We start from the raw sequence: 12898 nt of genomic DNA on the forward strand, positions 1-12898 counted from the left end.
AGGTGGGAGAGGGAGGAAGATGAGAAGATGGAGAAGATATCTGGGTTTTTTCAGTTAAAGAAAACACTGATATACTCAGAAAAGAATCGATGATGGATGATGATGAAGATATCTGGGTTTTAGGATTTTTTAAAATCAATAGTTTTAATTTGATTTTTAATTAATATCTTTAATTGATTAATTTGAGGAAATTTAGGTTTTTAATTTGAGGAAATTTAGGTTTTTAATTTTAACAAGATGAAGATGAAGGAGGTGAAGATTGTGGGTGTTCTGGGTTTCTGAAGCATGATGCATTGATGGGGGGTGGGTTTTGGTGAAAATGATGGAAGGAGGGGGTGAAGAGGGTAGAAGAAAGAAGAAAGGGACCAAAGTGAAAGAAAATTAGAAAGATAATGTTGACTTTTATTAATTGGGTTAACGGACGTTAGGGGATTTTAACGTCAGGGACTAATATGACTATTTTTTGCCACATCTGGGGACCGCGAGCCTAATAAAATTCATCCAGGGACGATTCTGAAGTCGGTGCGAACATCCAGGGACCAATGTGACTATTTACCCGGAAAAAAGAGAAACAACTAGTTATCCTTTTAGTGAGAAGCTTTGGCTTATTAGGCACAGAATAAAATCATCATTTTCTGATTGCTGGTCATCTCCAAACAGAACGAGCGATCTCCATCTTTTGTGGCAGAAACATTTGGAGTGAGTTTCACTTCTATATTTATTTTCATATCTCGTGTTTTTCTTTTATTGTCATAAAAAGTGTTGTCATCCATTTTTCTCTAATTTGTTCGGTTATTGTTACGGTACAAATTAAATCATTTTATTGTTGTAATTTTCTTTTCTTTCTCACTCTATTGTAGTTTGTTGCATGAGATGTTACCGGCCGTCCTCCTCCTCCTCCTCGTCCTCGTCCCTATCATCCTCTCCATCTCTTTTAAGTTAGACTCTAGAAAAGAATGTTCAGACGAAATTTCAAAGGCACTAAACAATAAGAAATACCATGTGATAGGATTGTATGGAAGTAGGGGCTCCGGTAAATCAGCACTACTGAAATCTAAGTTGAAAGTGTATGAAAAGTATTTTAGTAGAGTTTTTTATTTCGCATTTCCCAATATGTCAAAAAATCAAGATATCAAGAACATTCAAGAGCAAATTGCAAACAAGTTAAAATTTTGTTTTGAAAGACATCACACTCATGCCCAAAGAGTATCAATGATAAATTCAAAATTAATAAGTAAGGGTGAAACTACTCTTATCATCTTGGATGGTTTACCGACAATGTACAAACTGCGAGATCTAGGTATTCCTTACTGTAGGAAAGGGTTCATGGTCCTTTTGACCACACGTAATAAGGTTGACTGCATCTCGATGGGTTGTAACCATTCTATTCGTCTGAATCCCTTATATAGAGATGAAGCTTTTGAGCTGCTAAAAAATCTTTCAGGCTTTCGCGTTCCATCTCCCCTATTTGGGGTGGCACTAGAAGTTTCTTCTAAATGTAATGGCTCACCTGGTCTAATTAAAGATGTGGTGTCTTCATTGAAAAGTAAGTCCATTGAGAAGTGGAAAGAAACATCGGTCAGTCTAAGCCACTCCACTGCCCGCTACCAAATTTTTCTTAACTTTAGAGGAGAGGATACTAGGGGGAGTTTTACAAGGCCTCTTTATCAATCTTTGTGCTCTGAGGGATTTGAAACCTATATGGATGAAGAATCATTGGATCCTGGCGCCCGAATTCACAAGCTTCTTGATGACATTGAAGAATCAAGATCTGCAATTGTTATTTTATCTGAGAGTTATGCTAACTCTGAATGGACTCTTAGAGAACTTGTCAAGATTCTCGACTGTCAAAAGAGGAAAAACCAACTGGTTTTGCCAGTTTTTTATGGAGTGGAACCAACAGACATAAGGAACTTGAAAGGGAAGTTTGGTGAAGCAATGGCCGAAATTGAAAACAAGTTTGGAAAAGATTCTAACACAATACATGAATGGAAGCAGGCTTTGCGTGATATTTCCTACTTGAAAGGAGAGCCTTGCCATGTTTCCAACTTGAATGGAGAGCAGGACATAAGGTACATAAACTTCCAATTAGTTAAATATGTAATTATTTACCCAAAGTCCCAAATGCATCCACTTTCATATAAATGGTGTCTTGATCGATAGCATAAGCGTTTAATAACGAAGTTTATTACCTCATTTAATTTTGCATTTTTACCAACATTTTAAATGGCTTCATTAACAAGGAATTTTGACATGCATACATGTATTGCGTGTGACCATATATTTTTGTGAAGAACTTTAAATCAAGCTCAATTTATGCAATTTCTATGAATTAAGTTGCTAAGGATTGAAAGAAAAGGAAAACGGTTTGCATAATGAATTGAAAGGCTTTATGTACTTTTGCAGGATCCGAGATCAATTAATAGAAAAGATCGTAAGATTTGCGCGTGATCAAAGACATCGCTTGCATATACAGAGCATGTATATGAACTAGAAGAAAGACTGCGTCTGCTTCTCTTCCAGTGAGTGCAACAGAAGACAGAACTGTTTGTAAATGGTTATTGGATCAAAAATGGATTTTGGTTGTAATTTGTTTTGGACACATTTATTTGGATAGTATTTACTCATAAGTAATAAATCTGTAGAAGAAGTGTAGTTTTTTTTTTCTTTTTTCTGCTGTGACCACATGGAATACTTGCATTGTCTTCAAAGCTAGAAATGTGCTTGTAACTTGTAAGTTTCTTAATTGTTGTTTCTTGTTGTATTTGAAACGATTCGTTTTGAGTTAAAAAAAAAAAGATTTAAATAGTATATATACATATGTATATAAATATAAAAGATAAGAAAAAAAAACTATCTTAATTGGTTTTTAAACACCCCGTAACCCCCAGTACCCATTTCTTTTCCAAAAGCTATATCACACATTTCTTTACGCTCTCGCGCGCTCTGTGTTTGCCTCTCTCAATAATTTCTCTCTCTCTCTCTTCCACTCTCTGCATGAAAATCTTAGACCATTTACAATGGTTTGTTTAAATTACACATTCTCAATACCACATTTTCTCTTCTCAACACTTCACATCATCTTCTCTCTCCAATTCAACCAGGGGCGGATCCAGACCTTGAATATTAGTGAGGCTAAACATGAAAGCAATCATAGACTAAAAGAAAAATATTATAGATAAAACCATGAGAGAAAGTTTCTCATGGAAATAGAATAGTTTACATTATAGTCCAAGAGTTTACAATGAAAATCGTCTACCATTATTTGAAAATGTGCTAAAATAACATCATTGTCAATTGTTCCAAGAACATCTCTTTCTATAAAAGTTACAAGACGATCATTTAACCATTGATCACCCATTTTGTTAAATAACTGACTCTTCACAAACTTCATGGCTGAAAACACACGTTCCACACTTGCAGTAGCTACCGGCAAGACTAAAGCCAACTTCAGAAGCTTATAAACTATATCAAATGTGTTGCACCTTTTTGTTTCCACAAGTTTTGCACAAAGATCTGAAAGTCCTTTTAACTTTGCAAATTTTGGATCACTTCGAACATTTCTAACATAATTCTGAAGCTGATGTCGCACTACCACTTCCGGCACATCAACAAAATCATTTGGATAAAGTTCAACCATCCTCAATAATTTTTTCACATCAAAAGCTTCAAAAGATGATGAGGGATTCAAGCATGAAACACATTGTAAAAGTTCAGTATTCTCTTCATCAAACCTAGCATTGAGCTCATGCAACTGCAAATCTAAAACACTAAATAAACAATCATGCTTATAATGATGCAAATTAGAAACACTAGAAGTGATAGCATGTCGTCTAGGTTTCTTCCCTTGCACAAACGGTGCATCTAAATCAGGCACATCAATATCATGCTTATTGCAAATTTTCATAACCTTAGATATAAGTTCTTCCCATCCATCATTCATCATTTCTTGCAATTCTTCTTTGGTGGCTTGGACAAGTGATAAAGCATTCAAAAGATCTTGATCACGCTTTTGTAGTGCTTCACTTAAATCATTTGTAAATCCTAAAATCTCAACCATCATGTATAACATGAAAATAAAATCAAAGGATTGAAGCACTTCTAGCAGAGTGAGACTGAGAACAGAGAAGAAGCGTGCGTGTTTGAGAACTGGTGATAGAAAACAAATAATTTTTCTTTTTTTTTTAACCATATAATTTTTTAAAAAAAAAAACAATAAAAACCGGTGTGGCCAATGCCACACCTGGCCCCTTAGTGGGTCCGCCCATGAATTCAACACTCTCTCAACAATTACTCACTCCAATGGTTTTCATTCAACACCCTACCCCACCACTTTTTTATTTCATATTTTTATTTAATTTTATATTTTTGTTTTTATTATTTACATAAAATTACAATTATTGTTTTAAATTAAAATAAAACAATAAACACTTAACAATTTAATTTTTTTTAAATATAGACAATAATTTATTTTATTTCCTTAACTTAAAAATGGAAGACAACAAACTAATTATAAAGGAAAGATAATAAGATGGTGAGAGAGATAATGAGATGGTGAAAAAATTAGGTTTTTTTTTTCTGTGTCCAAATCAAACGAACCAAGTCTCTATTTATAAAGGAAAAAAAGTTATGAATTTTGGTTAAAAAAAATTTTCAATTTTTTTTTCAACAAGATAATTCAGTTTAAAATTTTTAAAAACAAAAAATCCTCACTCAGATTCTCTCTCCTGCCCTCTCTCTCCTCTCCACCATTCAGAAGCCGCCAAGTGGCACCAAACACCCCTCACAACTTTGTTGAACACTCTCAACATCTCACTCTTCCACCTCATCCTTAACAAACCCTCAACAACCACTACAAACTCTCAACATCTCTCTCAACTCACCATTGCAAATGGTCTTACACAGTGAGTATCGAATCTGGTAAGGGCTTTAGGGTTCTGCATCCCTTCTTTCTGTTCAGTCATTACAATTCCTGCCTGCACACTTTGTTTCCTCTCTGGTTTTTCCGGTAATCTAGCTAGGGTTTAACCTTTCCTGCTTAATTTCATTCCTTTATGCTTGTGCTGTCTTTGTCCATTTGTGTCACATGCTTGATTTAGCCATTTTGCTATTCATATTTAGTCTGTATTCAATGCTATTAATCCGTGTGTGTGTGTGTCAGAAATATTCATCAATTTCTTCTGAATTAGACAAGGGGATTCAAGATCATATGCTTACCTGGTATAAAAAATTCCTGCATATTTTCATGCTTTATGCTACTTAGAATGTTAGATAGGTCCTTCATTGTTTGATAGCATCACTTGCTAGTTTCCACTTGTCAAAATGTCTTCAGGAACACTATTTTTTCTGTTCAAATGCTGATGGATTGAATATATAATGTAATAACCAATTAGAAATGAATATTTGTTTCCATATGATGGTCAAGGAAAAGTCACTTGTGTGGTACTTTAGCACTTGAATGTCTTTGGTGGATTTTTCACACTTTGCTAACTTGAAATTGCATTAGTACTAGAAGAATTCCTAACGTTAATCTCTACAGGCAACAATCTTGAAACTTGCTGTAATGATTGATTGATTGGTACAGAGGATCGGATTTTACATCAATGGGATCATTTTGCAAAAGGTATAGCTTTCTTCCATTGTTTGGGGATGGCACTATGGCAGACAAAGTATATATAAATCTATCTGGTTATAGCAGTATTTTATCTCCATATTGGTTGTTGTTTATAGTTCATTTCTTGTCAAAACAAGAGATACTAATTGGGAAGGAAAATAAAACAAGAAATTGGTGAAATGATGTTGGATCTTTGTGTTAAATGCAGGAAGAACTTATGCATGATGTCATTCGAGAATGGCCTTGATATGTGAAGGTGCCTTTATTTTATTATTACTTGTGTCTACTTACCATTGGAAAGCCACTGATGAACATATTTCTGGCCTTGTGGTTGTGGGGTTAGTGTTATACTTTGGTTATTTATAGATTATATTTTGAGGGAACAATATGCAAAAGGTATTTTCATGTTTTCTTTCCCTTCCCATTCATTGGACTTTTCCTACCAAAGTTCCATCCCTAACTATGATTCCCCTATAGTACCTGATAGGTCTTTTTCTGAAGCAATCATTTTAAGAAAAGTGGAAAAGAAAATTAAGCCTAGGAGTAAATGAACCATTCTTTTGCAACCATTAAGCAGATACCCATCTTATTTCCAAGATATCAGCAGATACCCATCTTATTTCCAAGAGGTGATTGCTATCACCCTGTGTGGAAATGAAACAAGTTGTTTCCCCAAGGATACAACTTAGGATGTTTAGAGGTGTTCTTCTAACTGGGGTGACATCAATCTTTGCCCCATTGTTGGTGACATTGGTTCGTAACAATCCTTGTCATGTTTGAGAAACGTCTTCCAATCCCAGGATGAAGATAGGGTTGGGGCTTTGAACCTATTCAACAATATACCAGCTATCAATTTAAATTATTTATTTCTTTTGGTAGCTGCTTAATTTGTTTGGATCATGATATCTTAATTCATTGGTATGATCTGTGAAAGATTATCCGTTGGAGGATTTCTGATTTAGTTGGTTTAGGTTGTGTGACTTTCATGCTGTCCAAGGTTAGTACATCTGGTCTACGTTTCTCAAGTTAAGTTCACAGGCCCAGGTTGGTTTTTACAGGTGATGTTAATGCTTAAAGAGGTAGTGGAGTTTTTCATTGAAGAGTAGTATTGGTTGTTGGCAGGTTATAATCAGGAGGGTCTTCTTTTTTTTGTGGCCTCTTTTTGAAGGGAAAACTTGTTCTTCTTTGGCTTCTAATTGTTTTTCTTTTCTTCTAGTTGCTGTCTTTGTGGGATTTGGTTTATGTTTGTTTATACAGACTCAGGTTTGTTCTGCAAGGCATGGTCAATTAAGAAATCATAAGTGCTCATAAAAAATAATACAATACTTTAATTTACCTCTGAATTGGCTAATACATATTAAGATTTACTAAGAACGAGGATAATGAATTTCGCAGAATTGAAGAACAGTTAAGTTATTAAGATATTAGCTATTACATTCCTTAGGAGGAATTTATTAATATATTAGTTATTACATTCTTCTCTTGAAGAGGAATCTAAGAAGCGTTATTTTTCCCAGGACAAGCTTGCAATGATGCTGCAATCAATTGCTTCTCAGAAATTCCAGCATTGCACATGTTGGCAAAGGCCCTTGTGTATTTCCTTCCATAGCTTGATAAGCCTCCACAATGCCTCTCGTAAGTTTTCATCTACGCGAAAAATATATAAAGCAAACATAATTAGAATTTGCATCAGAGTCTGCTGAAAATTTGTTTCAAGCCGACTCGTGGATAATTAAGAATTAGATTTGTTAATTATATATGCATAATTACCAGTGTCTTAAAACATTCCCAGTCATCAACAAGAGGGTGCCCTGCTGGACGAACATGAACCATGGTGTTGGAGCTTTTGTCTTCTCCAAACAAGAGGTTCCCTATGAGATGGACACTCTTATCCACATGCTCCCTGTGAGCCATTTCAGCATCTAACTCTTTCTGAGCTTGTAACTTCTCATTAGAACCATCCACAGCCTTTTCCAACTGAAACAACATTAAGAAACATATTAAATAGTCAATTACAATATCTTCCCAGCTGGTGAGATTGAAGTTTTGATCAACTTCATGATCGTGTGAACCAAGGTATGTGTCTAGAAAATTACTGCTCATCCTCATATCTCCATATTGCATCACGTGAGAATGCATTTCTTTAGGCCTAATTGTTCTCTTGCGAACCTATATATACAATTTTCATTATATATGTTCAGTCAAGGTTATATATACATACATGGATCGATGAAGCAATTAATTAAACTTTAACTTACAGTTTCGTATTGTTTTTCCAGAGTTTCAGTCCTCGTGTCATGCCTATCACTGATCCACAATCAAGACAACTAATATTAATTGCATATCTCTAATAAAATAAAATAAATTTTATATCGGAAAGATAAATTTCACCCTATAAATTAAGATAGCGAAACGAGTAATTATGATTAAATTAAACCATATATATAATATATATTGATACCTGTCTTCCATCCATGAAATGCTGTAGAGGTCTCCCAAACAAGCGCCATACTTTTTTTCCCGACAGTAACTTGCCCAACCATCTTCATGTGCATTTGCAGACGTGGTGGCATAGATGTTTATATCATTTGGAAGAAGTCCTTCAAACATGCTCCCAGAATCACACGCTTCCAAGTATATAACTTTGAAACATGTATATATATATAATTAAATTCGTGAAATACCATTATTCATTGAAAATGATTAGCGCTAAATAAATCATAACATAAATAAAATACATGTACTCACTACTCACCATCTTTTTGTATGAATTTGCGGCATGTTTCTTCTTCAACGCATCTACAAGTTCGTCGGCTATAATCAAACTCTCACCTGGCATGCCTGATCAAATAATTATACGTGTTAGTTTAGATAATAATTTGAATATGAGTTTGTAGCACAATGGCAAAAATCACAAGGCAATGGGTTACTAACCGAGTAAGCCAGGACTGCCGTGGTCCCTGTAGTAAATGAAAACGATGTCGTCTGGGCCACTGTCCAAAACCTTCCCACTACCTCCTATGGTAGCACTTTTGTTGCCACTAAGTACAGCGTAGAAGTTTTTTGCATTCACCTCTTTTCCGGTAACTATATATGTTAAAAATATGCAAATATATATCATATATTATACAATAAATATGGATACACCTTGGGAACCCCTTCATAAACATTTGGACCATTTGGTTTGTTAAATATTTGGCCAGACCATCGGTTTTCTATATTGTTGGCAATGTCATCATACATGAAAACAATGATGTTTTCATCTGGAAGACCACCTTTCTTCAGAATCTGGTAGGCATGGCAAATATTAGCCTGGTGCCGGTAGTTGTCGAACCCATTAGAACCAGCAACCAGCAAAGCCTATCTCTTTCCCTCAGTTGATGTCACTGCCATACTCATCCAGAGTAATGCTATCAGTGGAATCAAGAAGATGATCCAGCAATTCATTTTTTATTTTGTGTATGAGTTTGGCAGTGACATCAACTGAGGGAAAGAGATTAAAAACTGGCTTTTAAAAGATTAAAAATAATGATTTCCCGACTAACATAGACTCATACCTATAGGTATGAGGCTAAGAGGGTCGGGAAATCTTTTTAATGAGGGTTACCCATCAACTAAAATTTTAGTTGACGCATGAAGATTCAAACCCTCAACGAGTTATGTGGAGGTGATCGAGAGCCAAACTTGCCACTTTTGGTCAGTTATATTAACCCACCAAGTTGGCAATGAAGCTTTGATCACAGCATGTCATAATCTAGAATTTATTTATTTTATTATTTATCCTCTATTGTTGATTATTATATTGCCCCTTTGTGGACATCTGATAAAATTGAAATGATTATTATCTTAAAAATATATAATGAATATGATCATTATATATAGAGATATAAATTTAATGGGGATTAATTATTAATATTGTATGTTAATTTATTATAAGCTATTATATGTAAATATACAATTATGGTTTGATTACACATAAATAGAACTACAATTAACTTCGAATTTTCTAAAACACAAGTTAAAAATTATTTGACCACTTAAGCTAAATTGATTTTACCTAATTTTTATCTTTAATAAATTGGACAACCTTAATATTAATAAATTAAAATAACTCCAGAAATTAAATACGAGATAAAACAATAGGATCATGCATGCACATAAATATTCCCATTCTTATTTTGTTCTCTCAGCAGAAATTGTTAAACTCTACCGATGACTTAACCGTGTGTGAGTTTTGTGAAAAGTTTGACGACAATAATATTAATTTGTGATCAAATTCCAGTTGTTAAATATACTATATGACTTTCCGTATATGAATACTACTTTGTTTCTATTAGATCAAAGGAAAATTTATGTACCGTTAAGTGCATGTATATGTATTTTTTTTTTGGTACATCGGAAAATTTATGTACCGTTAAGTGCATGTATATGTATAATTACTCAATATAAAAATAACGTATTAAAATTTAAAACTTGAGCTGGCATTAGTACGTTTTTATTGCAAAATGGCATTAGTATGTTGGCATGTGTGGATATGATGAAGGCTTTTCCGACCCATTTAATTTTCATATCATTTTGTAGCTAGTGATCAGTCATCATTCTTCCAACTTTTAACAAAAAAAACAGAGTTTATCAATTTTTTAACCCAAAAAAAAGAGGTTTTAAATTTTAAGTTTTAACATATGGCTCATTCAAAAAAAAAAATACATATCAAGCCTCGATAGAGCTAGTACGTGTTATTAGAACCGAAATTACTCAATCTCTTTTCGTGAGTTCTTCAAACTTCATTCTACAAGGACATAATAGAATTTTCCAAAACATTCCAAATGACAGCCATGCACGCTAATATCTATTATATTTAAGACCTGGCTCATCTGATTTATAGTAAGGTGAGTGAGTAGTTTTGAATTCAGATCTAAATTACTAGATGAACTCTCTCAGCCTCCACCAGCTTTCATTCATCAATTTTTATAAATCACTTTTACATAATCCTCGTTGATAAAAAAAAAACTTTTACATAATCCTCGAAGAAAAGTAGTTAGCAATAAATTTGTAAAGAAATTTATTAACTTCCTAGGTTACCCTTATTTAATTTTCTATAAATTTCTCTCTCCAGGTTAATATTTCAAAATTTCATAATCTTTTTTCATATTAAATATAAGGATACATTTGGAAAAAAATTTATTTCATGCTTCACTGATATATATTTGAAAGTGACTTATATTGATGAACAATTTTTTTGGGTTAATGGTTAAATTAGTCCATGATTTTGTAAGAGTTTAATTTTAGTCCTTCAATAGAAAAATGACGTTTCGTGATAGTAAAAAACAGCCAATAATTATATTAATGATCGCTACTAAATGTCATTTTCCACATAGGGACTAAAATCAAATTTGCTCAATCATTGCAATTTACCTAGGGTTTAACTATATTCACGATGCTTGTTCTGTCTTTGTCCGTTTGTGTTACATTACATGCTTGATTTAGCCATTTTGTTTTTCATATATATTGAATCTGTAGTCTCAGAAAGTTCATGAATTTCTTCTGAATCACTTTATAAGGTTGCAGGGTTGTCTAATTTAGACAAGGGGATTCAATTTCAAGGTGATCGATCATGCTGATTCACTATTGTTTGATAGAATAGGATCACTTGCTAGTTACTACTTGTCAAAATGTCTTCAGGAACTATATTTTTTCTGTTCAAGTGCTGATGGATTTTTTGCACTTAAATGTCTTTGGTGGATTTTTCACACTTTGCTAACTTGAAATTGCTTCAGTACCTGAATTCCGATTCGTGCACACGCTGATTTTATCTCCGAATATATTGGTTGTTGTTTGTAATTCATTTCTTGTCAAAACAAGAGATATTAATTGGAAAAGAACCTTTCAATGGAACTCTTAGTTGAAAAATTGTTTTACTGCTTTGGATGGGTTGTTGTGGGTTGGGTCGAGGAGCACTTTGTCTTCTTGTAATTCTTGCTCTGATTTGTAGTTCTCCTTGGAGGGTCACTTTTGATTTTGGTGATTAGGTACTCTTTTTCCTTGTCCAGGTTTTCCCAAGGGGGTTTTATCCTGGTAAGGTTTTAATGAGGCCTTTTCCCTGAAATCTCGCTTCAAGGTGGGGGGGGGGGGGGTCGGGTAGTATTTGCTTTAGTGGGTTTTCTTCAGTTGTATATTTCATTGCTTGTTACTTTTCTTTCATCACCTTCCTCTTTGTATTGGGTTGAAGTACCCCTTGTACTTCTCTTCAATATATTATTTGGCTTATCAAAAAAAAAATTAATTGGAAAAGAAAATGAAAGTAGAAATTGGTGAAATGATGTAGGACCTTTGTGTTAAATGCAGGTACAACTTATGCATGATGTCATTCGAGAATGGCCTTGATATGTGAATGTGCCTTTTCCCATTGCAAAGGTGTGTTCTCATCACTTCATTTTATTATTACTTGTGTCTACTTACCATTGGAAAGTCACTGATGAACATGTTCCTGTTCTACTTTGGTTATTTATAGACTATATTTTGAGGGAATAATAGTTGACAAAAATATGCAGAAGGAATTTTTATGTTTTATTTTCCTTCCCTTCATTGGACTTTTCCTACTAAAGTTTCATCCCTAACAATGACTCCCCTATAGTACTTGATAGGAAAATTAAGCCTAGGAGTAAACGAATCATAAGACTAAATGAACTTGAAAAGAAGGCGGAGGAGTTCCAACTTCAGGAGAATGAAATTGCCCTGAGAAAGGATAGTGGTGCTGAATTTTGGAAATGTGCCCACATGATTGAATCACTTATGTATCAAAAATCCAGAATTAATTGGGTGAAGATGGGTGATGCTAATTCAAAGTACTTTCATGCGATGGTGAATTATAGGAGAAAGAAAAATGCTCTTCTTGGTTTACTTTTGAATGGTGACTGGGTGGAAGACCCTCCTATTGTGAAGGAGGGGGTAAAAAACTTCTTTGCTCAAAAATTCAGAAGTGAAGGGTGGTCACGTCCGAGACTGGATGGCGTCCCGTTTAAGTCTTTATCTGAGGTGACCTCGAGTCTGTTGGAGGATGAGTTCTCAGCTGAAGAAATTAAAGAGGCTGTTTGGAGTTGTGCAAGCGACAAAAGTCCGGGACCTGACGGAATAAATTTCAGGTTTATCAAAACTTTCTGGAATTTAATGCAGGATGATTTTATGAGAGTAGCTGCTGAGTTTCATAAGAATGGGGTGTGGCCCCGGGGAGCTAACGCCTCTTTTTTAGCTCTGATCCCAAAAACAAGCTCTCCTCAAGGTCTG

At 34.3% G+C, this 12898-nt stretch overlaps 3 protein-coding genes across 3 annotated transcripts; 1 reads left to right on the forward strand and 2 right to left on the reverse strand.

The window, feature by feature from the left end:
- The first annotated feature begins 519 nt into the window (after positions 1–519).
- Positions 520–2737, forward strand: LOC130729626 (putative disease resistance protein At5g05400). The gene is made up of 3 exons (XM_057581434.1): positions 520–699; positions 861–2072; positions 2407–2737. Exons 2-3 carry the CDS (start codon positions 874–876, stop codon positions 2492–2494), a joined length of 1287 nt encoding a protein of 428 aa, XP_057437417.1. The 5' UTR covers positions 520–699; positions 861–873; the 3' UTR covers positions 2495–2737.
- A 328-nt stretch (positions 2738–3065) lies between these two features.
- Positions 3066–4060, reverse strand: LOC130720932 (uncharacterized). Its single transcript, XM_057571640.1, has 2 exons — positions 3260–4060; positions 3066–3158 (listed from the first exon to the last, which is right to left on the reverse strand). The coding sequence occupies exons 1-2, from the start codon at positions 4058–4060 to the stop codon at positions 3066–3068; spliced, it is 894 nt and encodes a 297-aa protein (XP_057427623.1).
- A 3048-nt stretch (positions 4061–7108) lies between these two features.
- On the reverse strand, positions 7109–8857 carry LOC130720940 (vacuolar-processing enzyme alpha-isozyme-like). Its single transcript, XM_057571651.1, has 5 exons — positions 8791–8857; positions 8549–8701; positions 8370–8455; positions 7385–7783; positions 7109–7261 (listed from the first exon to the last, which is right to left on the reverse strand). The coding sequence occupies exons 1-5, from the start codon at positions 8855–8857 to the stop codon at positions 7109–7111; spliced, it is 858 nt and encodes a 285-aa protein (XP_057427634.1).
- Positions 8858–12898: the final 4041 nt, after the last annotated feature.

The sequence above is a fragment of the Lotus japonicus genome, chromosome 1, assembly GCF_012489685.1.
Source record: "Lotus japonicus ecotype B-129 chromosome 1, LjGifu_v1.2".
NCBI lineage: Eukaryota > Viridiplantae > Streptophyta > Magnoliopsida > Fabales > Fabaceae > Lotus > Lotus japonicus.

Bases quoted from the DNA above. Each gene is read 5' to 3' on its own strand.
- LOC130729626 (XM_057581434.1), top strand. From the start codon at position 874: ATGTTACCGGCCGTCCTCCTCCTCCTCCTCGTCCTCGTCCCTATCATC. The intron at 2,073-2,406 runs GTACATAAACTT...GTACTTTTGCAG, and splicing joins AATGGAGAGCAGGACATAAG to GATCCGAGATCAATTAATAG.
- LOC130720932 (XM_057571640.1), bottom strand. From the start codon at position 4,060: ATGGTTGAGATTTTAGGATTTACAAATGATTTAAGTGAAGCACTACAA. The intron at 3,159-3,259 runs GTAGACGATTTT...TTTTTCTTTTAG, and splicing joins TAGCACATTTTCAAATAATG to TCTATGATTGCTTTCATGTT.
- LOC130720940 (XM_057571651.1), bottom strand. From the start codon at position 8,857: ATGTATGATGACATTGCCAACAATATAGAAAACCGATGGTCTGGCCAA. The intron at 8,456-8,548 runs GTTAGTAACCCA...TTATTTGATCAG, and splicing joins CGGCAGTCCTGGCTTACTCG to GCATGCCAGGTGAGAGTTTG. The intron at 7,262-7,384 runs GTAATTATGCAT...TTTTTCGCGTAG, and splicing joins GGGAATGTTTTAAGACACTG to ATGAAAACTTACGAGAGGCA.